At 42.0% G+C, this 27346-nt stretch overlaps 1 protein-coding gene across 1 annotated transcript in view; it reads right to left on the reverse strand.

The window, feature by feature from the left end:
* Nucleotides 1–14714: 14714 nt before the first annotated feature.
* umodl1 (uromodulin-like 1) overlaps nt 14715–27346 on the reverse strand; it is a 30233-nt gene continuing 17601 nt past the window's right edge. Inside the window, exons 10-12 of the mRNA XM_048540149.2 lie at nt 26184–26296; nt 19346–19541; nt 14715–16963 (exon numbers count right to left, since the gene is read on the reverse strand). Of these exons, the coding sequence (XP_048396106.1) occupies nt 16725–16963; nt 19346–19541; nt 26184–26296 (548 nt within the window). The 3' untranslated portion in view covers nt 14715–16724. The remainder of the gene's footprint in view (nt 16964–19345; nt 19542–26183; nt 26297–27346) is intronic.

Genomic DNA, 27346 nt, shown 5'->3' on the forward strand with positions numbered 1-27346 from the left:
TTTATTGCCCATGCCTAATTGCCCAGAGGGCAGTTAAGACCCAACCATGCTATTCTGGTTCTGAAGTCACATATAGGCCAGAACAGTTAAGGATGGCGGTTTCTTTCCCTAAAAGACATTCGTGACCCAGAGGAGGTTTTTTCCAAAAATTGATAATTGTTTTATTGTAATCATTAGAATCTTAATTCTAGATTTTCTTTACTAAATTCTAATTCAACCATCTGCCATTCATAGCTGTGTCACTACAACATTTCCTGGGTCTCTGTATTAGTTATCTGGCAATGCTACCACTCAGTATTACCACTATGTCACCTCTCCACATTAGTACATTGTATGATGCATTCTTGTGCATATAATCTTTAATAAGCAACATTTTACAAACCAATGATATTACAGCATGGCTGTTTCTTTGCCTTCATACTTCATTAGTACATTTGGAGAATGTCCAAGAAATTTTCTTTTCAGACAAGAACTACAATTTGAAAGCTCATCACTGATGACTCATGTTGACGCATTTTGTTTTGAAAATTCCTCTCTTTATACTCATGAGGTCAATTCTCCTATGTCTTTTTAGCAACACTTCTTCAAGTGGACGTGATACCAGAGCAAGTAGTTATCAAAATACTATACTGTCAGTTTTACAAAGGAGTTCCTGTAAAAGCTAGACAAATATTTAGCTAAATCTATTGTTTCTACAAAACAAATGTCTGTGCAGCTAAAGTATTTTTAACTAATTTTTCTTGTAATTCCTAAGCAAAGACTCTATTTGTCATTCCTTCACCCTAAAATTGTAATAGATCCTATGTACTTTGCACAAGAATTAGGAACAATAGTGTGCGAGATGTCATTAAAAATGATAAATTTCATTCGTTCTGTGTTGCTAAGTGTTGGAAATCTGCTGCTCTAAATTTAATTTCTGCTAAATTCTACTGAACTTAATGTTTTGTAACAAAGCAAATTACTGCAAATGCTGGAGACTTTTAAAAAACACAGAAAGTGCCAGAGAAATGCAATAGGTCTGGTAGCATCTGTGTAGAGAGAAATTGATTTAACATTTCAAGTCCAATTAATCTACTTCAAAATTACCACTTCAATGTCTTGCTCACCCTCAGAATTTCTCCAGCAGCTGTATATTTCAACATTGTATTTAATTCTAGCCCACATCTGGTCTAGTTTCTGTACAGAACCAGTTTAATTAGTCAACTCAAATTGTCAAATGACCTGCTTGTTGTAGAATCTTCCTTTTGTGTTGACCTGGCATGATTCATCAGAATCCTATTAATATTGTTTAGATCAGATTTTAAATTTTGAGTTGTATCAAGTTCTATATATTCAAAGGCTCCCAAAGCCTGATTTCCAATCTTGAGTTTCCATAAGGTTTTATCCATTATTAATTTCTCAGATGCTTCAGATTCTTCCCGCAGAAAGTTATCTACATATGGTGCCTTCTGGCTTTTCTTCACAGTTTTTAAAAAATTGCTTTTTTGCTTTTGGCTATACATAACAAAATTATTTTTAGACCAAACCTGCCCGACTGAAAATCATCACTTAATGTACAGGCATACTTGTTTAAGCTCAATAATTTCCGTTCTATATTTCCAACTTATTTTGGAGGCGTTAAAAATAATTCTCTTTGCAACTGGCTGCCTTGTAAAGTTGCTGCACTGACATTCCCATGAGCAGGTCTGTAAAAATGCGAGGTAAATCTTCAAACTCTCTTTTCCCATTGTTTGACAGTCTACTGTCACTTCCTGGTCTCATAGTGTTCCTCAAATCTCTGAGCTGCAAATCTGCCCTTAACTTTATCCATTCCATCAGGAAGTACCGTTTTCATATATATCGGGAAAATACTGGCCTCCCTTCATCAAACATTTCAGTGTATCACCCAAACTCTCTCCTGCTGTTGCTGTTCTTGCTTTTCTTCATTTACCATTGACTGTCTAAGCTGTTGTTAACCACTGCAAAGGCTATTGATTAGCATTTGTGCCACACAAATGCCAGGCATTGACCATTTCCAATAAGACACAATCTAAGCAGCTTCCCTTGACATTCAATGTTGTCACCATCACTGAATCCCCCACTATCAACAACCTAAGGGTTACCAATAAACAGAAACTCAACTGGACTCGCCACATAAACACAGGAGCAAGTCAGAGGATAGGAATACCACAGTGAGTAACTCACTTCCTTACTCCCCAAAGCCTTCCATTATCTACAAGGCACAAAACAGGAGTCTAAAGCAATAATCTCCACTCGGCTGTGTTCAGCTCCAATGCAATCAACAGCAACAAGATTGACATCATCCAGGCCAGATTAGCCTGCTTGGTTGGGAGTATATTTACTCCCTCCACCACCGACGCACAGTAGCAGCAGTGTGCACTATCTACAAGATGCACTGCAGAAATTCACCAAAGTTCCTCAGACAGCACCTTCCAAACAAAAGACCATTTCCATCTAGAAGATCAAGGGCAGCAGGCATATGGGAACATCACCACCTGCAATTCCCCCTCCAAGAAACTCACCATCCTGACTTGGAAATATATTGATGTTCCTTCTCTGTTGCTGGGTCAAAATCCTGGAAGCCTCTCCCTAATGGCATTGTGGGTCAACCTATAGCATGTGAACTGTGGCAGTTCAAGAAGCTCATCACTACCTTCTTAAGGGCAACTAGGAGCAGGTGTAGGATTGAGCAAGACTTCCCATCATCTAAAGTACTGGATAAGACCCTGGGATTTTTCCAATACTGGGCAAAACCCTGGACTGATGAGGCTGCAGTATCACTTAATGGCATGGTCCTGGGGAGAGTTGCTGAACAAAGAGACCTTGGAGGGCAGGTTTGTTGTTCCCTGAGAGTAGAGTAGTGAAGAAGGTGTTTGGTGTGCAAACCTTTATTAGTCAGTTCATTGAGTATAGGAGTTGTAATGTTATGTTGTGGCTGCACAGGGCATTGATCAGGCCACTTTTGGAATACTGTGTACAATTCTGGTCACCCTGTTATTGGAGCGATGTTGTAAAACTTGAAACGGTTCAGAAAATATTAACAAGAATGTTACCAGGGTTGGAGGGTTTGAGCTATAGGGAGGGGCTGAATAGTCTGGGGCTATTTTCCCTGGAGTGTCTGAGGCTGAGCGGTGGCCACATAGAAATTTCTAAAATCATAAGGGGCGTGGATAAGGTGAATAGCCGAGGCCTTTCCCTCAGGGTAGCGGAATCCAAAACTAGGGAGTGTAAGTTTAAGGTGACAGGGGAAAGTATTATAAGGGACCTAAGGGGAACATTTTCATGCAGAGGGTGGTGCGAGTCTAGAACGAGCTGCCAGAGGAAGTGTTGGATGCTGGTGCAATTACTACATTTAAAAGGCTTCTGAAAGGGTAAATGAGTAGGAAGGGTTGAGAGATGGACCAATGCTGGCAAATGGGACTTGATTAATTGAGGATATCTGATCCACATGGATGAGTTAGACTGAAGAGTCTGTTTCCAGAGATAGTAAAAACTGCCGATGCTGGAGTCAGAGATAACACAGTGTGGTGCTAGATGAACACAGCAGGTCAGGCAGCTTCAGAGGAGCAGGTATGCTGATGTTTTGCCTCGAGACCCTTCTTCAGAAATGTGGGAGGGGAAGGGGGCTCTGAAATAAGTAGAGAGAGGAGGAGTTGGGCTACGGAAAGTAGGTGGGATGGTGATAGTGAGTGCAGGTAGGCAGTGGTAGGGATCGGTCAGTGAGGTGGGAGGAGCAGATAAGTGGGAGAGAAGATGAAACGGGTCAAGGAGCCAGGAAGAGAGGAAGGATTGGCCATGGAATGAGGCCGGGGTGGAAAGATTTTGAAACTAGTAAAGCCCACATTGAGATCATTGGGTTGTAGGCTTCCAAGGTGGAATATGAGCTGCTTCTCCTCCAGCTTCCAGGTGGCATCGTTGTGACACTCGAGGAGGCCCAGGATAACGTGTCATCGAAGGAGTGAGAGGAGGTGTTGAAGTGGTTCGCGGCTGGAAGGTGTTGTCGTTTGTCACCAACAAAGTGCAAGTGGTCTACATAGCAGTCTCCAAACCTTCGTTTGGTCTCATCGATGTAGAGGAGGCCAAATCAGGAGAAATAGACCACATTAGCTGTTTCCATGCTGTACAGCTCTATGAACCCATGGCTAAACACACAATAGAGGCAGCAGAGTGGAAATTTTCTGGGACTGCTGTTCTGCCCAGAATGCCAATACGTCTCTAATCTAAAAGAACAATCAACCTGCACTAACAAGACTCTAACCTGAGGCAGCTTTTACAGCTCGCGTTACCCAGCACAGACTGTACTGGGCATGCAACTTCAGTTGAAATCCATTCACACATACCTTTAACAGTTGGAAAACCCATCCACTTCAGAAGAAACACCAGAAACATGATGGAGAACACATTTTGAAGGGAGATCACTGGGTTTGCAGTCAATATGACTGCCTTCCCTGCTCCCATCTGGGAGAGCCTTTTTCAACAACAAGCTTCTGCACATATAGCCTCCCCACAGGGTTCCAGTTCCAACAATCACCTTCGGAACCAAGAGCCACAGAGGCCGAACAGAGAAGGTGAATCGAGAAGCTGAACAGAGAAGCTGAATCACGAAGCAAAACTGAGAGCATCATCAGAACAAAGGACATCCGAGAATGGAGGAGGCCAACCGAGTGCTATCCAAACCAAAGCTTCTAGATACTGAGATAATGGGAACTGCAGATGCTGGAGATTCCAAGATAATAAAATGTGAGGCTGGATGAACACAGCAGTCCTCTCTGATGAAGGGTCTAGGCCCGAAACGTCAGCTTTTGTGCTCCTGAGATGCTGCTTGGCCTGCTGTGTTCATCCAGCCTCACATTTTATTATCTTCTAGATACTGACCTTTTCTGAACCAAGGGAACCATGAATAATCAGGCACACTTTAAAACCACGTTTTCCCCAGTGGTGAGCTGAAACCCACAAGGCCCCAAAGTTCTGACCTAACTAGCGGGGATGGGAAGGTGCGAGGTGACTGTGTATTGGGACCCCAAGTGTAGCAAGCCTGATTAAAGATTCTGTAATTAAAAGCATTATTTTTAGGCTCTAATGGCATTTAATCTAACTAATAGTGTATTTAGGAGTATTACTGCCTTCTGTATATTCAGTTGTGCCAACTTCCCCGTTCATTGCATTTACCCATATTTCTTGCATTATACTCACCTGTTGTATTGTAAATGAACACAGAGATTCTTTTACCCTGAAACACCTTCCTGCTGCCTTTTTCATTTCACACTCCCTAAATAAATCCGGGTGTCTGAACCAGAGACCTTGGGATAATTCGAACCACGTAAAAATCAGAAAATTATTGATTGCTAACTAGAACCCCAGTTCTGAGGAAAGGTAGGCAGACCTGAAATATTAACTCTGTTTTTTTTTCCTTCACAACGTTGCCAGGCCTGCTGAGCTTTTCCAGCAACTTTGCTTTTGAACCCTACAAAGGCAATTAATGCTGGCCAGTCAGTAACACCCACGTCCCAGGACTGAATAAAATAAAGTTAGATGACCATCCAAGCTCATAACGAATAGCAGTGCAGGTCTGAAAGGTTGAATGGCACACTCCTGTTCCTGATTTCTACGTTTCCATGTTTCTAGGCTTTCCATGCTTTTATTTCCTTCTTCCAAACCATAGACCTGATTTTCTGCCTCTTGTCATCCTCATTCGGCCAGTTTTTTTTTCCTGTTTGCTTGAAGCTTCTCCTGCCCTTCCTGGTATGGTGACTTGCCATCACTAACCAGCTCCTTCTGGCATACATGCCAGCTTAATACCAATGTTGCTTGTTGATATATTTACTAAATGGCCTTATCCAGGTCCTCACTATCAGCTCAGCCACTATCTGTCAAAATGAGTTGTTTGAAAGGTGTGATATATGAATGTGCAAAATTCATGGAACGTATATAGCCTCCTCATTTATTCAGGTCTGACCACTAACAGTGCCAGTAAGGTATATGCACTGTACTCCAGCAGTTTGATTAGAATGTTGCAATATTATCATTTTACCATCAGTCCCTCTGATGCTTCCTGGGCCTCTCATGTTTTTCTTCATTCTTCTCTTTTAAACAGAGATTATTGAAGGTATTAGGACAGATGAAGAGACCAGTAAAAGCAGGCGGTTTTCTCAACTTTAATAACAGGGGCATAGTGTACAGGGGCAGGGAGGTGATGTTGAACATACACAAAGACTTAATGGACCTTAGTTTGAGTGTTGAGCGCAGTTGTGTGTGCCACATTACTGGAAAGATGCAAATACATTGGAGAGAGTACAGCAGCATTTTACAGAAATTGTTCCAAGTATAGAAAGTTCAGCTTTGGGGATAGATTAAAGAAGTTGGGACTGATCTCCCCAGAGCAAAGACAGCTGAGAAGTGACCTGATTGAGGTTTCAAAATCATGAGCAGGCAGGACAGAGCAGTACGGTGAACCTGTTCCTGATGGTAAAATAAGCAAGAATGAGAGGGTATAGGTTTAAAGTGATTTGCAAATGAAGTACAAGTGATGTGAAGTCATTTTTTTTTCACACAGGGTATGGAATGTACTGCCTGGAAATGTGGTACAGACAGAATCAGTTGGACATTAAAGAGGACATTGGACGTTTTTTGTTGAATAGAAATAGTGTGCAGGGAAATAGGGAAAAGATAAGAGATGGGCACGAGGTAATAGAAAAAACAGAATTAACATTTCGGTCAGTTCTGAGGAAGGGTCACCAGATTCGAAATGCTAACTCTGTTACTTCCTTCATAGATGCTGCCAGACCTGCTTTTCCAGTGATTTCTGTTGTGTTTCCTGATTTACAGCATATGCAGTTCTTTCAGTTTTTACAAGGTAGTAGAACTGGATTAGGAAATGGGGCTGGTACAGGGTCAATGGGTCAAATGACCTCATTCTACATTGTCAGAAATCACACATCGCCAGGTTATAGACCAACTGTTTTATTTGAAAACACAAGATACAGATAAATAAAAGATTAAAGTGTCAAACCACTGATCAGGATGTATTGAACAAACCTAAGACGTTGTTATATCTTTAATCATTTAGGGGTTTCAATTGATTAATATGCATATGTAAATCCCCAAATTCCTTTTAAGTCAGACCCTTCTTCAGAAACTGCCGGTTTACCGGGGTTGGGGCGGGGGGTGGGGAGTTGTTTTTCTGCCGGTTTATCAAGAGTGCCAGTTGATTAAGGTGCCGGTTAAAACAAAGTTTGCTGTACATTGGAGATGGCTCGGGGAGGTTTCCTGGATCGATACTTTGAATGAGGATTTCTGAAGAAGGGTCCCTACCCACAAAGTCAGCTTTCCTGCTGCCTGGCCTGTTGCGTTCCTCCAACTCCACTCTGTGTTATCTCAGACTCGAGCATTGGCAGTTCTTACTATCTGATTGAATGAGTAGGTTGTCTTAAGAGGAAAAGTGGGACAGACAGCAATTGTTGCCACAGGCATTTGGACAAATGGGGTGTGAGTTGACTTGAGAGGTTTAAGATTCAGAATGAATTTGACAAGGCGAATATAGAAAAGTTATTTCCTCTTGTGGGTCAGTCCAGAAGTAGAGGCCTCAGTTTTAAAACTTGCAATTGCTCTCTTGGAGCAGAGATTATGGGAATTTTTATCCATGAGGTTGGGTGATTTTGTCTGAGAAGGTGATATATGGTGGGGTCATCGGTCATTTACAGACAGGGAAGATAGACTCTTGTTAAGCAAGGGCATCTAAGTTTATAGGAGGTAGATGGGAATATTGTGGCTTAGGGGCACAGAGTGGTTTACTCTTTTATGAGTTGCAAGAAGATCCTGCGGCCACAAAGATTCCCTCATAGGAATGCTACTGCTGGTGATGAGAGGCATCTCTCAACTCCAGCTGCCTACCTTTAAAGGCATCCACCCGTTGTGGTGGAATCTTCCTGAAGCTGCAGCCTCAGAACAAGCCCACCACTATCGGCAGAGGTAGAGCTCTCCTTGGCCCCCACCAGCAAAATACAACCACATGTTCTCACCACCTGCGGAAGGGGAGTTACCTGTTGCCTGATGTGAACCAAGTGGCTGGAGGAGCCTGGAGGCTAGTCAGGGAACTGGAGAGGCTTGGAGTCTAGTCAGGAAGTTGCTTGGGCCTAGATTTTAGCCATGGATCTGGAAGGGCGTTGAGTTCAGTCAGGGAGCTAGAAGGGCCTCGATTCTAGTCAGATGCTCAGAGCGGCCTTGACTTTACGCAGGGAGTTGGAAAGGGCCTGGAACACAGTCAAGATCTGGAGATGCCTGATGTTTAGTCAGGGAACTGAAAGGACTGTGAGTCCAGTCAGGGAACTGGAGGGACCTGGGTTCTTGCCAGTGAATCTGAGGGCCTGGAGCCCAGTTAGGGAACTAGGGGAACCTTGAATTTAGTCGGTGAATTCAAGGGGACTTACACAAGGACAGGTAGTCATTGTTTTAATCCAGGGAGCAGTGAATGTTGGGCTGATAATCCAATGTGAAGCTGCCATCAGCATCTTAATTAATGAAATGGCTTACTGCCTATGATCAGATCCTGCTGGCTGTTGGATGCCTGAGTGACAATTGCATCCTTGACTGGCACCCTGAGCTGGACCTGTGGCCTTGCAACAAAATCAAGCCCGATATTACTATGAAACCTGAATCCTGTATAAGGGCTTTGCCACGGAACAAGTTTGGTTAATTAGGAAGTTGTTTACTTTGAAGATCAATGCTGAAATTATAGCAGGCAGATTTCAATGAAATAGGAACAAAAACAGAAGTCATTTGAAAAGCTCAACAGGCCTGGCAGCATCTGTGAAGAGAAAATCAGAGGTAACATTTCGGGTTCGGAGACCTTTCCTTGGAACTGATTTTGTTCCTGACTTCCAGAATCTGCAGTTCTTTTGGGTTTTTTTAATGAAATAGACTGCTCATTCCAGAATAAAATTCAATCTATGAGATGTAAGCCTGCTTTTCCAACTCTGGACGAAACAGTTCCCAGTTAGACTGCCGGATTTGGTAACTATAAAGAAGACACAAGGCCACACTTTCGATAAAATTTGTATTTACACACATATGTCTGTGTGCTGTGCTAGCAGAGTGGGGAGCATTGCTGCTTCATAGAGCCAGGGATCTGGGTTCAACTCTTTCCTTGGGTGACCTTGTGCAGTTTGCATGTTCTCTCTGTGTCTGTGTGGGTTTCCATTGTGTGCTTTGGTTTCCTCCCACCATCCAAACCTATGCAGGTTAGCTGGATTGACCATGCTAAGTTGCATTGTAGAATCCAGTGGCATGTGGGCTAGGTGGATTAGACATGGTAAATACAGGGCCGGGGTCATGGGTCTGGACAGGAGCATCTTCAGGAATCCAGTGCAGACTTGATGGGCCAAATGGCCCCTTACTGCACTGTGGGAATTCTGTGATTATGTATATTTGTTTGTAATTGATTTTATGGGGTTCGTGCACATGGGCAGCTTTATGTTTTTTTCTAGAGTGAGAAGGTTTGTTCCTTTCATAACTTGCAACACTTCGAACAAGCCATACCTCTGTCTATCATTTTTTGAAGAAATAAGCTCCAGTTTTGTCCAATTTTCCATTACAGGTAACAGATAAGGGGAGGCAACGTCCTCATTGTGTTATTGCTGGACTGTTAATCTGTGTTCTGGGGACCTGGGTTCAAACGCGCCACAGCAGATTGAATTTGTATTCAGTAAATATCTGGAAGTAAGAGCCTAATGATGAATCCATTGTCAATTGTCAGGTGAAAAAAAGCCATCGGGCTCTGATCATCACCTGGTCTAGTCTACATGTGGCTCCAGACCCATGACCATGTGGTTGACTCGTAAGTGTCCTCTGGGCAATTAGGGATGGGCAATAAATGCTGCCTCGTCGGTGATGCCCTCATCCTGTGAATGAATTAAAAAAAATCACTTCTTAGTTCTAGTATTCTTTCTCTTGTTCAACGTGATTAAAGGTTATTTGAGGACTATTTTGAGGGAACCCAAATGAATGGAATTAACTTCCAGATAGAACATCAGAGACAAAACTTTTCAATATTTTTGAAAAAAAATTGAATGCTTCAATATTAGATAAGGTCTTATCGAAACATATAGGAGTGAGGGATTTGACAGATAGATGGTGGATGTTTCCTCTCTGGAACTAGGAATCTAGAATTAGGGTAAAAGCTTAAAAATAAGGAATCATCCATTTCATTTGAAGGAGCTTCTTATGGTCATAGTCACAGAGCCATACAGCTCAGAAACAGAGTCTTCAGTCCAACCAGTCCATGCCAAGCATAATCCCAAACTAACATAGTCTAACCTGCCTGCACCTGGCCTAGATAACAAAGTGTGAAGCTGGATGAACACTGCAGGCCAAGCAGCATCTTAGGAGCACAAAGGCTGACGTTTCGTGCCTATACCCTCTGAAGAAGGGTCTAGGCCCAAAACATCAGCCTTTGTGCTCCTGAGATGCTGCTTGGCCTGCAGTGTTCATCCAGCTTCACACTTTGTTATCTTGGATTCTCCAGCATCTGCAGTTGCCATTATCTCTGCACCTGGCCTATATCCCTCCAAACCTTTCCTATTCATGTACTTATCTAAGTGTCTTTTTAACATTGTAACTGTGCCTGCATCCACCACTTTTTCAAGGGTCCATTCCACACAAGAACATAGAACATAGAAAAGTACAGCACAGTACAGGCCCTTCGGCCCACGATGTTGTGCCGTGGAATAATCCAATCCAAAATTAAAATAACCTAATCTACATTCCCCTCTGTATAAAATATTTGCCCCATGTCTCTTTTAAAACTCTCTCCTCTCACCTTAAATATTTGCCACCAGTCTTGAAATCCCCCATCCTTGGGAAAAGACACCTACCATTAACCCTACTTATATCTCTTATGATTTTGTAAACATCTTTAGGGTCACCTTTCAACTTCCTACACTTGACCTTCCGTACCTGGCAACATCCTCGTAAATCTCTTCTGAACCCTGTGTGTAGACTGAGTCATTCAATGGGTCTGCAATTAATGTAGGGATTTTTTTTAACTAGAAAGAGACAAAATTAGAGGAACAAGCAGCAAGTAGTCATTGTAACTAAGATCAGATCAGCTGTATTTCAATTGAACAGTAGAGCAGTCTCAAGGTGACATACTGCCTTTGTCTGTTCCTATTTCTTACATTTTTATCTTCTTACTCAAGGGTGATGCTAGAAAATCCAAGGATAATGGGTGGCACGGTGGCTCAGTGGTTAGCACTGCTGCCTGGCAACACCAGGGACCCAGGTTCTATTCCACCCTCGGTTGACTGTCTGTGTGGAGTTTGCACATTCTCCCCATGTTTGTATGAAGTTTCCTCCGGGTGCTCCGGTTTCCTCCCACAGTCCAAAGATGTGCAGGCTAGGTCGATCAGCCATGCTAGACTGCCCATAGTGTTCAGAGATGTGTAGATTAGGTGCATTATGAGTGTTTCGTGTCTGGGTTAGATGCTCTGAGGTCCGTATAGACTTGTTGGACCAAAGGGCTCCTTTCCACACTGTAGGGATTCTATGGTAACTAAATTAAGATGGGCCAAATGGCCAGAGAATACAATTGTGGAAGGAGGTGAATAACAGGTAGACTCATAATCCCTGAAAAGTGTCTGAGACAGAAAAAGTTCTGATGAAGGATAAATGTTCAGAAGTGTCTTTTCGACCCACAGAAACTGATTGGCCTTCAGCATGACTTGCCATGGCACAAGGTTCCTCTGATGTAAGTTATCTTGGAGAAAATCCCTAATGTCTTTGTCTAACTCAACTGAAAGACAGTCAACTTCCTGCGACAGCTTTGTTGCTGCATTATTCAGTTGATTTGCATATGCCTCAAATCCCTCAGCCTTACATTCAGAAAGATTTTAAAATGATGACCTTTAATGTAAATAAGGATTGGCGTACCCATTTCCTGTATTTTGAGTTTTGACATTTTCTCTCTCCAGCAAAAAGAAGATTGTACGGAATGTATATGAATTGCAGCTGAAAATATTTGTAGGAATGCCAACTCAACTCAGTTGTCATCACACTATCCTGTAAATCAGAAGATTCAAATACACCATTCAATTAACATTAGCTTACTCTTGCTCAGCAAAGCTCTATTCATGCAAATTTTGGTGTACATTTCTCTGATGTAAAACATAACATCCATAAATAGAAAATAAAAAATCTCCCACAAAGTTGCCCAGAGCTCCTTAGACGAGAGTTGGGGGTTTAATCTAGCAAAGGATTTAAAATTTAGATTGGCAGAAGCACGTAAGAGATGAACTGTGAGCCAGCTGTTCCAGTGATTTCTTTGCAGTCGGTTCGCAATGCATGACTGGCACCAACAGTGTGGGTTCAACCATGAAGGATTCTCCTTCTCAACTTCTCCCATCGTCTGAGGCATGGTGACCCTTGGGTTAGGTCGCCACCATTCATCTCTATCTCTCTAGCAAGAGCAGTCCCATAGCATTCAGGTAGCTTAAGTGGGTTTGGGGAATAGGTCTAGGTGGGATTCGCTGAAGGTTGATGTGGATTTGTTGGGCCGAAGGCCCTGTTTCCACACTGTAGAGGTTCTATGGAAGCATCATTTGCAACATTTTGTTACACAATATGTTGTACGTCACTTTGTGAATTGTTTATATTTGAGTTCAAAATATGTACACACCTTTGTAACTGAGAAAGAAAGGCATTTTGTATATTTTATGAACACCAGCCTAGGAATTTGATCTGAGTGAGATACGTTTATGTGCGTAATTGTCTGCTTTATGTTTATTATCTCTTAACATCATTGTCCTTTTATAATTAAAAGCTGAACAGCTTGTTCCTCCTTTTCATTAGATCCATACAACTCTGCCTGAGCAAAATATTTGGCATTTTGCCAGATAATTATGATGTGATTACATTAAACCTTTGCAAACACATACCAGTCATTGAAGCTCCTTGTGGAAGAGAAACAGCTTATCCAGATATGTACACTGTTGCATTTATCAAAATGTGGAAATGGATATCTTTCCTTAAAACATCCTCTTGAAGAAGGTTGGAAAAGAAACTGAAGTTTTCAAGAGTGAGAATGGGATGAAATCAGTTAAATGCAAATTAAGATGCAAACGAGAATTGAAATGTAAATTCAGTGTAAAGGAAATCAGTCAGAACATTATTAGTGAAAGGGTAATGGACTAAGCTAATAGAAGGAGATGGTAGTGTCATGGTAATGTCACTAGCCAAGTTAGTGTTCTCAGGACATGGTCTTAGATCCCAGAATTAGACATGGTGAAATTTGAGTCCAATCTGGAATAAAACATTGGACTAATAGTAACTGTGTAGCTACTGTCACTAATCAACTTTGCCTTGACCATGGGCTCAAACCTGAAAGTACTGTGGATATTTTTAACTTGTATTCCAAGTTTTGCTATTTTAAAAGAGTGCTTTTTACAGACAAAAAAAGATGATGTTGCAAACTGAAGACCACTTTGTGTTTATTGCTTTTGAAGCTAGTACACAGGGAGAGGGGGTTAATAAGCCAGTTTCAAATCTACTGGAGTGCACTAGTAGGGCTGAATAATCTTGTGTGTACCTGCCTAGGTTTGAGCATTACTATGTTGTGAAAGGAAATGCTCCTTTTTGAATTAACGTTGTTGCAAACAGCTGAGAGGATGCAGAAAAGGGGGCATTTATCCCTCCTCTCCTGGGAGCTTATCAGTGTGGGGAACAGTAACGAATTAGAGAAGTTCACCCAGGATCTGGTTGTAACACCTCTTGGGAAATAACTCTGCCAGCTTTACCCTGTTCTAAGCCGACATGTGACTCTAGCTTCCCCCCTCTTAGGTGTTTTAAGATTTTCGTCCCACTGGAAACCTGGAATCCATCTACATCTAGCAACAACCACTTAATATTGCTCAATTGCAAAATCACTGAATGGGACAGATTCTATGGGTAAGTTGGCATTTCACGCGTCACTCTTATCGTATGTTTGAAAAAGCTGCGGCATTGTTGCTAAGTGGGGCAGCACGGTGGCTCACTGGTTAGCACTGCTGCCTCATAGCACCAGGGACCCGGGATCAATTCCACCCCTAGGCAACTGTCTGCATGGAGTTTGCACATTCTCCCCAGGTCTATGTGGGTTTCCTCCCCATGCTCATGTTTCCTCCCACAGTCCAAAGATGTGCGGGCTAGGTGGGTTGGCCATGCTAAATTGTTCAGGGATGTATTGATTAGGTGGGTTATAGGCAGCTGGGTCTGGGTGGGATGCTCTGAGGCTTGGTGTGGACTTGCTGGCCTGATGGGCCTGTTTCCACACTGTAGGGATTCTATGATGATCTCAGCTATTAATCCAGAAATTCAGCGGACGTGCTATGGATCTATGTTCAAATTGCGCCACGGCAGATGCTGGGATTTAATTTCAACAAGGAATCTGGAATTGAGAGTCTAATGATAACCATGAAGACTTCGCCAATTGTTAACAAAACCCGTCTGGTTCACTGATGATGAATGTGATCTGTTGCCCTAATGTGGTCTGGCTTTTGGGCAATTAGGAATGGGCAATAAATGCTGGCCTAGGCAATGATGCCTTCATTCCATGAGTGAATAAAAAAAGCTAAGAGCTCTAATGATGCATTTGAATGGAATCATATACACAAACTCCACACAGTTTGATAAGTAATATATTTTTATTTATAGAAGAATGTATTAAAATAATTTCAAAGACATGGAAAAGCAATACATATTCAGCTTATTTCAACAATTGAATAAATAATTACAGTGCATAATACATTAACAGAGAGCATTGCTTCATTCTCCTGTGTAAGCCTATATGTTAAACCTTGTGGGCACTGACAACATTTTAAAATCATGATTTATTGTAACCTTACCTATTAGATTATGTAATGTAAATTGTAATCCATTGTTATTTTGTTATAGCAGAAAGATTATTGCAAGAGATTTTATTAAATAAGGCAATCTGTGTATGATACTTCCCCAATTTAAACATTATTTTCTGTACTGTGAGACAGATGAGAATAACTGAGATTTCCTATGCTCACTCACTGTAATAAGGTTATTGTTAGACACTGGGATTTGACATAATCTGGCTTTGAAGTTCACAAAGACCTTTTTTAACCTGGCAGTAGGGAAGCTGTGAGTGGGTCAGGAGCCCTTTGGTGAGCAGACCTTTCTTTGCAATGAGGTGCACATGAGCACCCCACTTCCTCATTTCTGGAACATTCACAGCACACAGGGGTGGTGAGAACACGCACTCCTGAATGGGAAAGGAACCCAGACTGGATTGCTGATGCTGCTTCTCTTATTCTTTGTCAAAGGCTCAAACCCAAATTACATAAGATGCTCCCGTGTTGCTGTGAAGGGTGTTGGCAGGCTGCAGTTCAAGATGAGTCAGTGAAGTAATTTCCGAAGAACAGGAAATCACTTGTAAAATATTGAAGGCAGAGTCTGACAGTTAGGCTCCAGAACACAAACCTTTCACATCGGGAGGGAAGCAGCTCTGTGGGCTCATATGTTAAAAACTTCCTAACCTTGTCAATTTTAATTCTCCACAACCTTGCCAGTTACACTTCCACCTATAGTGACCTGAGGAAACATTTATCACGTTTTAAAGTGCAATACATTTTGACTAGTTTTTTTTAAATAGACAGAATTTTCATTTCAGAAACAGTGCAACAAATGCAGATCAAAACACCAAATGTGACCTTGTAGTCAACTGGCACTTATGCGATTATAAAAATGGACAGACCGTGAAGTTGATCACTCTCCCTGCAAGAATCATTTCTGGCACAAGCAACAAAAATATCATTGTAAAGCATTTGGCAAACCCTGACCACATGAGAATTTAAGCATTCTGCAGACTGGAGATGCTTCAGTCCATTTTGTGTACTTCACCCTGGAATCTTGGGACAATGTTAACTTTCAGCAGCGTGTGAGCTACAGTGGTGCACACGGCTATGTAAATTTGGTAGATATCCTGTAATTAGCACAGCTATAACCCTGCTTAACCCTTCTGCACCACATCATCCCCTGGAGTTGGCAAATTCTGGAAAATGATCAGTGCTCCAACAATAAAGGAATGACAGATGACAAGCCTAATGCAAGAGAACACCCACCCAGAACAATTTCCACAACCTGTTCCTTCATTCACATCAGGTTTAAAATCTCCCTTCAAACGTTTCGGAACAGTTGGAAATATAATACAAAGATATATTATGAGTCAAATACTAAAACATTTCTTATTATACTGAGCTATCTGTAGTTCCCTTCAGTTAACATTAAGAATTGTAACTGGAAAAACTTTTTGAATGCGCCTGAATGTCTGATGCACAAAGAGGAACTAAGTAAGAAAATATGATTCTTGGAAAGGTTGCACAGGGCTCTGGGCTACTTTAAATTTAAACAGATAGAACATTATGATTTGTCAGTGTCTAATTTCCTAATCTGTGAAGTCAGTTGTGATTCCACACCCCATTTCATGAATTAATAGCATGAATAAAATCTGATATGTTCTCCCAATCACAGATCTATCAAAATGTCTATATATCTAAATATATCAAAATGAATGAGAGAGAAGGACCTGTCATTTCTTTCCATGGATGATTATACTGTATTTCTTGCCAGTAATATTTCTGCTCTCTGCATTTTTGGTATTGCAGAAGGTTTGTTTCAAAAATGGTGTAAGCCTCTAAGAAGAGGGGCCATTAGAGGTTTGATATGATGCACTACATGTTTGTATAGTTGTACCTCTGCAGCATGTCTGAACTACTTATGAGATATCGTCCAGATTTTCTCTTCATGCAAACCATTGCCAGTACTCCTGCCAGGATTAGTAGCAGAGACACACCGAGGATAACTCCCAACACTATCACAGCCACTCGGAACCCAGAATTGTCTGCTGGAGCCTGCAAAGTGGACACAGTCTGAGATGTAGTGGGAGCCGGAGTCGTTACTTGCGTATTGCCTGAAATTGGATAAGCAGTGACATTGAGTATAAGTCCTGCAGCAATTCAACTGGGCGGTCAATGTGATAAAGACAAACCAAATTACAAGATAGAATGACCGCACTGGCTCAAAAATAAGATAACATAATATATAGTCAGGACATGTTCCCTACAGGCTAATAGACAACAGCATGTGAGATGATTTTTGTAAAGCAAAAAACTAATGGATTGTAGAATGTTTTTACTTATTAGGTAATGCATAGAGTGCAGACTGTTACAGAGAGGTCATGTTAAAACGCTCTACTACTGGAGGGAATCAACTACTAAGCCAGATTTGCAAGGACAAAGATGAGGATGAATTTCTTTTCTCAGAGGATAGTGATTTTTTTTTACTGCAGAAGGCTGTCAAGGCTGAGTCATGAAGTATGTTCAAGGCTGAGTTGGACAGATTTTTAAAGTCAGGGAATTGAGGATTATGGGAGTAAAGCAGGAAAATGGATTTGAGGATTATCAGACCAGCAATGGTCTCACTGAAAGGCAAAGTGAGATCACTGGACTGAACGGCCTGCTTCTACTCCTACATCTGTTGGGCTTGTAGGCGCTTGCAGTGTGCTATGATCAGTAAAGTTCACTATTGTAATGTACTCTTCTTATGGAAACTAGGAGCCATTTAAGAGCTGCTTACCCACAGCATAGCATTTCCCAGTCAACAAAAAGCCATAGCCAATCCATATGGACAATTTCTCCTGTAACCTACTCAAATTAGACTAAGAAATTAATTGTAAAATGAAAGAGAGAGCATAATATGCAAAATATCTGTGGAAATGGTAAACACAGGACTACTTGTAAATGGTTAAAAACAGGCAACCATGTAGTAGTGCACTGAAGATCACCCTATTCATGATCACACATAAAACCTTACAGAGAAAGCTGGTTGCTTGCTTCATGACTTTGATGATTATATTTTAACTTGATATTAGCAAGTGCAGAGGATATGCCCCATTGATTCCCATTTGCCCTAAATTCCAGACCTCCTCAGAAGAACACCTATTGCTTTTCCGAGAAAGAAATCACATTCCATCATATTGTATGCCTCTGATGTGCAACTCTATTACAGTCCATCCAAAGTTGAACTCAACTAAAGCCTCAACTCAAATGACAACAAAACAATAAATAAAGGAAACTTTGGTCATTTTTTATGTAAGCATATATTTCTGAAATGGAATTTTTCTAATGGGGTGAAAAAATAGGCTGAAATTCATGGAAAGCCAGTGCAGACAAGATTCTAAACGGTCTCCCTCTTCGCTGTGATAACAAAGTGTAGAGCTGGATGAAAACAGCAGAACAAGCAGCATCAGAGGAACAAGAAGGCTGATGTTTTGGTAACAGTTGTGTGCAGAAAGTATCTTCAGATTCTCGTGTCATTGAGCCTTTGTTGGTAAGCTCCATAGTCAAACATCAACGTGGCTCGCTTTGGAACACTGAAAACCTGCCAAATTCCCCACAGCATGGATCAATGGGCCAGACAGCAGTGGATCCCAGAGGTGGTAAGAACAGGGGAATACAAAGGCAAGAAAATTTCATTTCCATGTGCGACCACTGTGGCCCTTTCAAGGCTCCCCATGCTCCATAGACACTGTCCACCGCTGCCCACGCTCCATAGACACTGTCCACCCACTCCCCATGCTCCATAGACACTGCCCACCGCTGCCCACGCTCCATAGACACTGTCCACCCACTCCCCATGCTCCATAGACACTATCCACCCGGGTGCATAGGACGGATTGGAGACAAACGGAGAGGAGTGGACATTAACAGCCTACACTATCCCCTTTCCAATGTTAGATCTCTCATTGGGGCAGTAGACCTGATGATGCGGGACCCCCAGTAGGTCTTTGATAAACCTGACAAGGAAGGCCATGGGAAGCTCCCTGAGCCTGCATGTTGCCCCATGTGATGGGGATAATGGGTGTTAATCAATTCTCTAATGAGTCTAATTGAAATCCCATTGCAATCAGGATGGTTTGACATATCTGCCTCTTCACACCTCTGACTAAACTGCAGGAGGATTTCCCATCAAGGGGAAACTAACGCACAGCCTGTCCCTAGTTAAGCTTGCCCCTTTGCCATCCATCCTGTCGTAATGAAACAGATTAAATAATGCCCAGTCTTTTTTTAATGTGAGTAGTTCCAAACTTATTTTAAATATCAGCCCTGAAATTGTTCCAGGGTGGATCGTAAGGAGTTCAGAAGATCTCTGAGATGCCAACAATCCCTCTAACCATATTGCAGGCAGTTGAACAACATTCCACAACTGGTTACGTACAATTTAGGCTAGCAATTAAAAGAGCACAATAATAAAAACAGAGGATAATGGCAGACATTATGATCATTATCTCTACCTGTTACATTGACAGTCGCTTGAGAATCAACTGTTCTGACTGCATCTACAATGGCCATTTGTAGAACAGCATTTGTGATGTTTGAAGCATTATTCAAGAAAGACAGGATATTCGCCACTATACTACCATTTTGAAAACCAAAGATGGTGATATTAAACGTGTTATCCTGCAATGCAGTTCGTACAGGTTGTACAACCTACAAAGGAGAAAAACAAGTGTTATTTTCCCTGTGTAAGCAAACATCAACTGACATAGTTATGAGAATGGATATCATCAAATTAGAGTCAGAGAGTCATAGATCTGTACAGCACAGAAAGAGACCCTTCAGTCCAAATCATAGAACAGATATCCTAAATCAATCTATTTCCATTTGCCAGCATTTGGCTCATATCCCTCTAAACCCTTTCTGTTCATGTACTTATCCAGATGCCTTTTAAATGCTGTAACTGTACCAGCCTCCACCACTTCCTCTGAACGCTCGTCCCATACACGCATAACACATCTAGAGCCCTCACTGACATTGTGGAGTATTTTGGGACAGTGACAGGAGCTTGAGCCAATATCATGACTCCAGTTTTATCTCCAACATCTTTTCTATATCCATAAACAATACACTACAGGACAGAATCCCATGAGTTTGTTCTCTGCTGTTTCACATAGGCCAGACCTCATTATGAATCCAATTACTTTTAATTGCTAAATAGATATGAAGTCTAATTTTTTTCCCCTCAGAAATGCTGCCAGGCGTTGGGTTTATCTAACTCTTTCCAATGAAGACGATTATTCAGACGAAGCTACAATGTTTGAGTGATTTTGATGCGTTAAGTTTTCACTTTGGTGATACTATGGCATTTGATATGGCAAGAACAAAGCAGTCAGTGATCTCTGTTTTGAAAAGTTTGCAGGGAAGAATTGAAACTGCTTCTGCCCTCTGTGTGAAGTGAGAAGCGCAAGGCAGCTATCCCACCACAATCACTTTAGGAAGCTGGTCTTTTCACCAGTGGCTATCCTCAAGTTAATACGAGTTTTGAGAAGATTTGTAGCTCAGTTTGAGGTTCTGGATGTGAGTTTGCTCGCTGAGCTGGAGGGTTAGTTTTCAGACGTTTCGTCACCATTCTAGGTAACATCATCAGTGAGCCTCCGACAAAGCGCTGGTGTTATGTCCCGCTTTCTATTTATCTGCTTAGGTTGCCTTGGGTTGGTGATGTCATTTCCTGTGTTGGTGATGCCATGTCCTGTTCTTTTTCTCAGAGGATGGTAGATTGGCTCCAAATCAATGTGTTTGTTGATGGAGTTCCGGTTGGAATGCCATGCTTCTAGGACTTCGCGTGCGTGTCTCTGTTTGGCTTGTCCTAGGATGGATGTGTTGTCCTAATCAAAGTGGTGTCCTTCCTCATCTGTATGTAAGGACACGAGTGATAGTGGGTCATGTCGTTTTGTGGCTAGTTGATGTTAATGTATCCTGGTGGCTAGCTTTCTGCCTGTTTGTCCAATGTAGTGTTTGTCACAGTTCTTACAAGGTATTTTGTAGATGACGTTCGTTTTGCTTGTTGCAAAGACCCTATACAGACAACAAGCAAGAACTGTGACAAACACTACATTGGACAAACAGGCAGAAAGCTAGCCACCAGGATACATGAACATCAACTAGCCACAAAACGACATGACCCACTATCACTAGTATCCTTACATACAGATGAGGAAGGACACCACTTTGATTGGGACAACACATCCATCCTAGGACAAGCCAAACAGAGACACGCACGAGAATTCCTAGAAGCATGGCATTCCAAACTGAACTCCATCAACAAACACATTGATGTGGAGCCAATCTACCATCCTCTGAGAAAAAGAACAGGACATGGCATCACCAACACAGGAAATGACATCACCAACCCAAGGAAACCTAAGCAGATAACTAGAAAGCGGGACATAACTCCAGCACTTCGTCGGAGGCTCACTGATGATGTTACCTAGAATGGTGATGAAACATCTGAAAACTAACCTTCCAGCTCAGCGAGCAAACTCACATCAAGTTAATACCTCGAGGTGGAGGGAAGGTAGCTGAAGAGGTGGGGATTGAAGGGTGTGGGCATGGGAGATTGCACTGAAGCAGGGGCTGGACATCAGCAGCACAGCAGAGATAGGAGAAACATTCCTATTTATCCAGTCTCCGCTCTGAAAGTAGATTTTGCCTATCCTTTTAGTTATCTGAGGTCTGCTCAACTTAGGGTGGCTCAGGTACTTGAGAAGGATCATTCAGTAGGTGGTCAACCTTTCTTTAATCTGTTCAAGGGCCTGTTTTCAGAGGTAGTCTTGAAGAAAGCCTCTTTATTCTAACGAATTTATCAAACAATTAACTTTCTCCAGACCTTCTAGCTTAGAAAGCGAGTGACAGATCTGCCTACTGAGTCAGTATGGGTGGAAATTTGGAACAGTAAGGGAGTAGTCACCTCGTTAGGGGTTTACTACAGGCCCCCCAATAGCAGCAGGGAGATTGAAGAAAGCATAGGTCGGCAGATTTTGGAAAAGTGCGGACGTAGTAGGGTTATTGTAATGGGTGACTTTAACTTTCCTAATATTGATTGGAACCTCCTTCGAGCAGAAGATTTGAATGGAGCTGTTTTTGTAAGGTGTGTTCAGGAGAGTTTCCTAACGCAGTACGTTGACAGGCCGACGAGGGGAGAGGCCATTCTAGACTTGGTGCTCGGAAACGAGCCGGGGCAGATATCAGATCTTGTGGTGGCAGAGCATTTTGGTGATAGTGACCATAACTGCCTCACATTCTACATAGCTATGGAGAAGGAGAGGATTAGGCAAAATGGGAGGATATTTTATCGGGGAAGAGGAAACTATGATGCGATTAGACATGAGTTAGGAAGCATGGACTGGGAGCAATTGTTCCATGGTAAAGGCACTATAGACATGTGGAGACTGTTTAAGGAACAGTTGTTGCCAGTGATGAATAAATATGTCCCTCTGAGACAGGCAAGAAAGGGTAAGATAAAGGAACCTTGGATGACGAGAGCGTTGGAGCTTCTCGTCAAAAGGAAGAAGGTAGCTTACATAAGGTGGAGGAAGCTAGGGTCAAGCTCAGCTCTAGAAGATTACAGGCAGGCGAGGAAAGAGCTCAAAAATGGTCTGAGGAGAGCCAGGAGGGGGCACGAGAAAGGCTTGGCAGAAGGAATTAGGGAAAACACAAAGGCATTTTACACTTATGTGAGGAATAAGAGAATGGTCAAAGAAAGAGTAAGGCCGATCAGGGATAGCATAGGGAAATTGTGTGTGGAGTCTGAGGAGGTAGGGGAAGCCCTAAATGAGTTTTTTGTTTCTGTCTTTATGAAAGAAACGAACTTTGTAGGGAATGAAACCTTTGAAGAGCAGGTGTGCATGCTGGAATGGATAGACATAGAGGAAGCTGATGTGCTGAAAATTTTGTCAAACATTAAGATTGACAAGTCGCCAGGCCCGGACCAGATTTGTCCTCGGCTGCTTTGGGAAGCGAGAAATGCAATTGCTTTGCCACTTGCGAAGATCTTTGCATCCTCGCTCTCCACTGGAGTCGTACCTGAGGACTGGAGAGAGGCAAATGTAATTCCTCTCTTCAAGAAAGGAAATAGGGAAATTCCCGGCAATTACAGACCAGTAAGTCTCACGTCTGTTGTCTGCAAGGTGTTAGAAAGGATTCTGAGGGATAGGATTTATGACCATCTGGAAGAGCATGGCTTGATCAAACGCAGTCAACATGGCTTTGTGAGGGGCAGGTCATGCCTCACAAACCTTATCGAGTTCTTTGAGGATGTGACTAGAAAAGTTGATGAGGGTCGAGCTGTGGACGTGGTGTATATGGACTTCAGTAAGGCATTTGATAAGGTTCCTCATGGTAGGCTCATTCAGAAGGTCAGGAGGAATGGGATACAGGGGAACTTAGCTGCCTGGATACAGAATTGGCTGGCCAACAGAAGACAGCGAGTGGTAGTAGAAGGAAAATATTCTGCCTGGAAGTCAGTGGTGAGTGGGGTTCCACAGGGCTCTGTCCTTGGGCCTCTACTGTTTGTAATTTTTATTAATGACTTGGATGAGGGGATTGAAGGCTGGGTCAGCAAGTTTGCAGACGACACAAAGGTCAGAGGTGTCGTTGACAGTATAGAGGGTTGTTGTAGGCTGCAGCGGGACATTGACAGGATGCAGAGATGGGCTGAGAGGTGGCAGATGGAGTTCAACCTGGATAAATGTGAGGTGATGCATTTTGGAAGGTCGAATTTGAAAGCTGAGTACAGGATTAAGGATAGGATTCTTGGCAGTGTGGAGGAACGGAGGGATCTTGGTGTGCAGATACATAGATCCCTTAAAATGGCCACCCAAGTGGACAGGGTTGTTAAGAAAGCATATGGTGTTTTGGCTTTCATTAGCAGGGGGATTGAGTTTAAGAGTCGTGAGATCTTGTTGCAGCTCTATAAAACTTTGGTTAGACCGCACTTGGAATACTGCGTCCAGTTATGGTTGCCCTATTATAGGAAAGATGTGGATGCTTTGGAGAGGGTTCAGAGGAAGTTTACTAGGATGCTGCCTGGACTGGAGGGCTTATCTTATGAAGAGAGGTTGACTGAGCTCGGTCTCTTTTCATTGGAGAAAAGGAGGAGGAGAGGGGACCTAATTGAGGTATACAAGATAATGAGAGGCATAGATAGAGTTGATAGCCAGAGACTATTTCCCAGGGCAGAAATGGCTAACACGAGGGGTCATAGTTTTAAGCTGGTTGGAGGAAAATATAGAGGGGATGTCAGAGGCGGGTTCTTTACGCAGAGAGTTGTGAGAGCATGGAATGCGTTGCCAGCAGCAGTTGTGGAAGCAAGGTCATTGGAGTCATTTAAGAGACTGCTGGACATGCATATGGTCACAGAAATTTGAGGGTGCATACATGAGGATCAATGGTCGGCACAACATTGTGGGCTGAAGGGCCTGTTCTGTGCTGTACTGTTCTATGTTCTATGTTCTATGACACGGCATCCAACATTTTCAAGCATAGCTAGTGACACAAAATAAAGATTGGAATGATTTTGCACAAACAGTATCTAAGCACAAAAGCTTTCTCTATGCTCCCTGATTGCTAACACATTCTTAGCTTGAGTCAGTTTGCAGCTCATCATGTAGAGCCTCACCTTGGAGACGATCAAAAATTTGACAAGGACTTGTTTCTGATCTGAAAACATTGTTGAATGAATTGATGTAAATAAAAAAAAACTACTAGATGCATTAATGTATCTTGCAAGCTCAATTTTAAATGGTTTGAACACTATATTTAGGATGAATTCATCTACTTAAATGACCATTCCGGCTTTCTCCCCATTATATTCATTGCCATGTAAACAATACAGTGACAACAAATTGAATTTCAGCCGTTGGATTGCTTCATATTTTATGAAGTCAAATTTTTACAAGGAATCAGCATATGTGACACGTAAACTCGAACTCTATTTTTTACTCCCCCACCCCGGACTAGGAAGCAAAAAGGAACTCCTTTACATATCGACTCTTATGAAATAGATCAAGATTCCATTTGTCTTTGCTTACTGATTGAATGGCTCGGCAAGTTTCAGATTATTGCTGGCATTAACAGGTTTAGGTTGGCATTGGCCATAGAAGGAAATTCTGCAGCGTGGTACAATCTGCCTTTTATCTTAGATTTGGTTTGTCCCAGTCTACATAGTGTTGATTCAGTTGGTAATACTTGTCTGGGTGTGGGCATAATTAACGAATTCCAGCTCTTTGTTCACCCTGTATCCATTATCATAGTCTACCATGGAATGTTGCTTCTTTCTCAGTTTCTATTTCAGAGACTCTTCTTTCTGAGTGTCACTCTATATCGTAATTATGTTGTCAGCTATATCACTGACTGACTTACGTTAGCCCTTTACTCCATATTATCCACCTATCTTCCCTATCTCATTAGTTTATCAATGATGCCCTTTAGATGATAAAACACATCTAAATGAACCAAAAGTTAGAACATCCAAGAGGACATATACCAAACATTCATACTGAAGGAAGTCAATTTTATGGAATCATAAAGTCATGGAGGTCAACAGCATGAAAAACAGGCCCTTTGGTCCAATTTGCCCAGGCTGTCCAGTTTTCACAACTTAAACTATACTCTGTTTGCCTGCATTTGGTCCATATCCCTCCATACTTGCCTGATCTATGTACATGTATAAATGTTTTTCAAATGACAATATTGTACTCACTTCCATTACTACATCTGACAGCCCATTCCAGGCACTCACCACCCACTGTGTGAAAAAATTGCCCCTCTGGACCCTTTGTAACTATCCCATCTCACCTTAAACCTATGTGCTTTTAGGCTTCCCTATCATCGGGAAACATTGTCCAATATTGACCTAATCTGTGCCCGTCACGATTTTATATACATCTATAAGGTCACCCCTCAGTCTCCCGTGCTTCAGGGAAAAGAGTCCCAGCCTATCCAACCTCTCCTTATAACTCAAACCTTCGAGTCCAGGTAGTATCCTATTAAATCTTTTCAGCACTCTTTCTAGTTTAATAATAGCCTTTCTGCAGTAGGGCAACCAGAACTGCACGCAGTACTCCAAATGTAGCCTCGCCAACATCTTGTAAGGCTGTACAAAATGTGAAAGCAAGTTTACTACATTCCTTCTTCCATCTTCCTTCCCCAACCTGCTTTCCAAATTTCCCCAAATTTCCCCATCCTGGCCACCCTTTTCTGGCTGAATCCTATCTGAATAACTCTGCAATTTGCAGTGTGAAACAAGTTTCTTATTGTAATAGCAGGAACAAAGCAAGGAATTGTTTCACTTACTGCATTTCTAATTTCAGATGATAAAGTGAGGAATGCATCGCTCGCTGGATTTCTTAGATCATTGGTGAAAGTTTTGGACTTTAATGTAATGATTGTTTTGAATATTCTCCTGGCTAGAAAAAACAATCATCAAACAATCATTCATCACCCAGCTATTGCTCAATGTCTGTTGGAACAAAGCGCTAAGAGATTGAAATGAGGAATTTTCTGGTATAATTGCAATTTATTACCAGCCCTAACGCATTGTTCTGTTGCAAAGATAAAATACTGCTTGAAACACCAAACAGAAACAAAAATTGGTAGAAATACTCTGCAGGCCCCAGAGCAACTGTAGAGAGAAAAACTGAGTTAATGTTTCAGATTGAGTGATCTTTCACAAGAGCTGATCATCTTGATTCAGTTTCTGTCCATAACAGCAGCTTGACCCACTTCCACCTCTTATTGCTTTTATTGTTGGCAAGGTTCATGGTTAGTGAATGGAAATCAAACTGTTGTCAAATAGTATCATCTTACATGTAACATCAATTATTTAAACTGAACAGGCACTGGTGAACATGCCAAAGAAATGTCACATAATTGAACATACTGCATTTAATTCGTGAAACCTTCCCCCACAATTGGATTAAGAGGGCTCTTCTGGAGTACTGTGTCCAGTTTCAGTCTCCCTGTTATAGGATGCATATTATTAAGCTGGAGAGGTCTCAGAAGAGATTTACCAAATGTTGCCAGGAATGGATGGTTTGAGTTATGAGGCGAGGCTAGATAAGCTGGGACTTTTTCCACTGGAGCGTAGGAGGTTGGGAGGTGACCTTTCAGAGATTTATAAAATAACAAGGAGTATAGATAAGGCGAATGGCGGGTGTTTTTTGTTTCTAAGGCTAGGGAATTTCGAGACGAGGGGAGATAGAACATAGAACATAGCACATAGAAACAGCACAGTACAGCCCCTTCAGCCCACAATGTTGTTCCGTGGAATAATCCTAATTCAAAACTAAAATAACCTAACCTACATTCCCCTCAACTCACTGCTGTCCATGTGCATGTCCAGCAGTCGCTTAAATGTCACTAATGACTGCGTTTCCACGACTACCACTGGCAAACTATGCCATGCGCTCACAACTCTCTGGGTGAAGAACTTCCCTCTAACATCTCCTCTATACCTT

Source organism: Stegostoma tigrinum, chromosome 12 (assembly GCF_030684315.1).
Source record: "Stegostoma tigrinum isolate sSteTig4 chromosome 12, sSteTig4.hap1, whole genome shotgun sequence".
In the NCBI taxonomy this organism is placed as follows: Eukaryota; Metazoa; Chordata; class Chondrichthyes; order Orectolobiformes; family Stegostomatidae; genus Stegostoma; species Stegostoma tigrinum.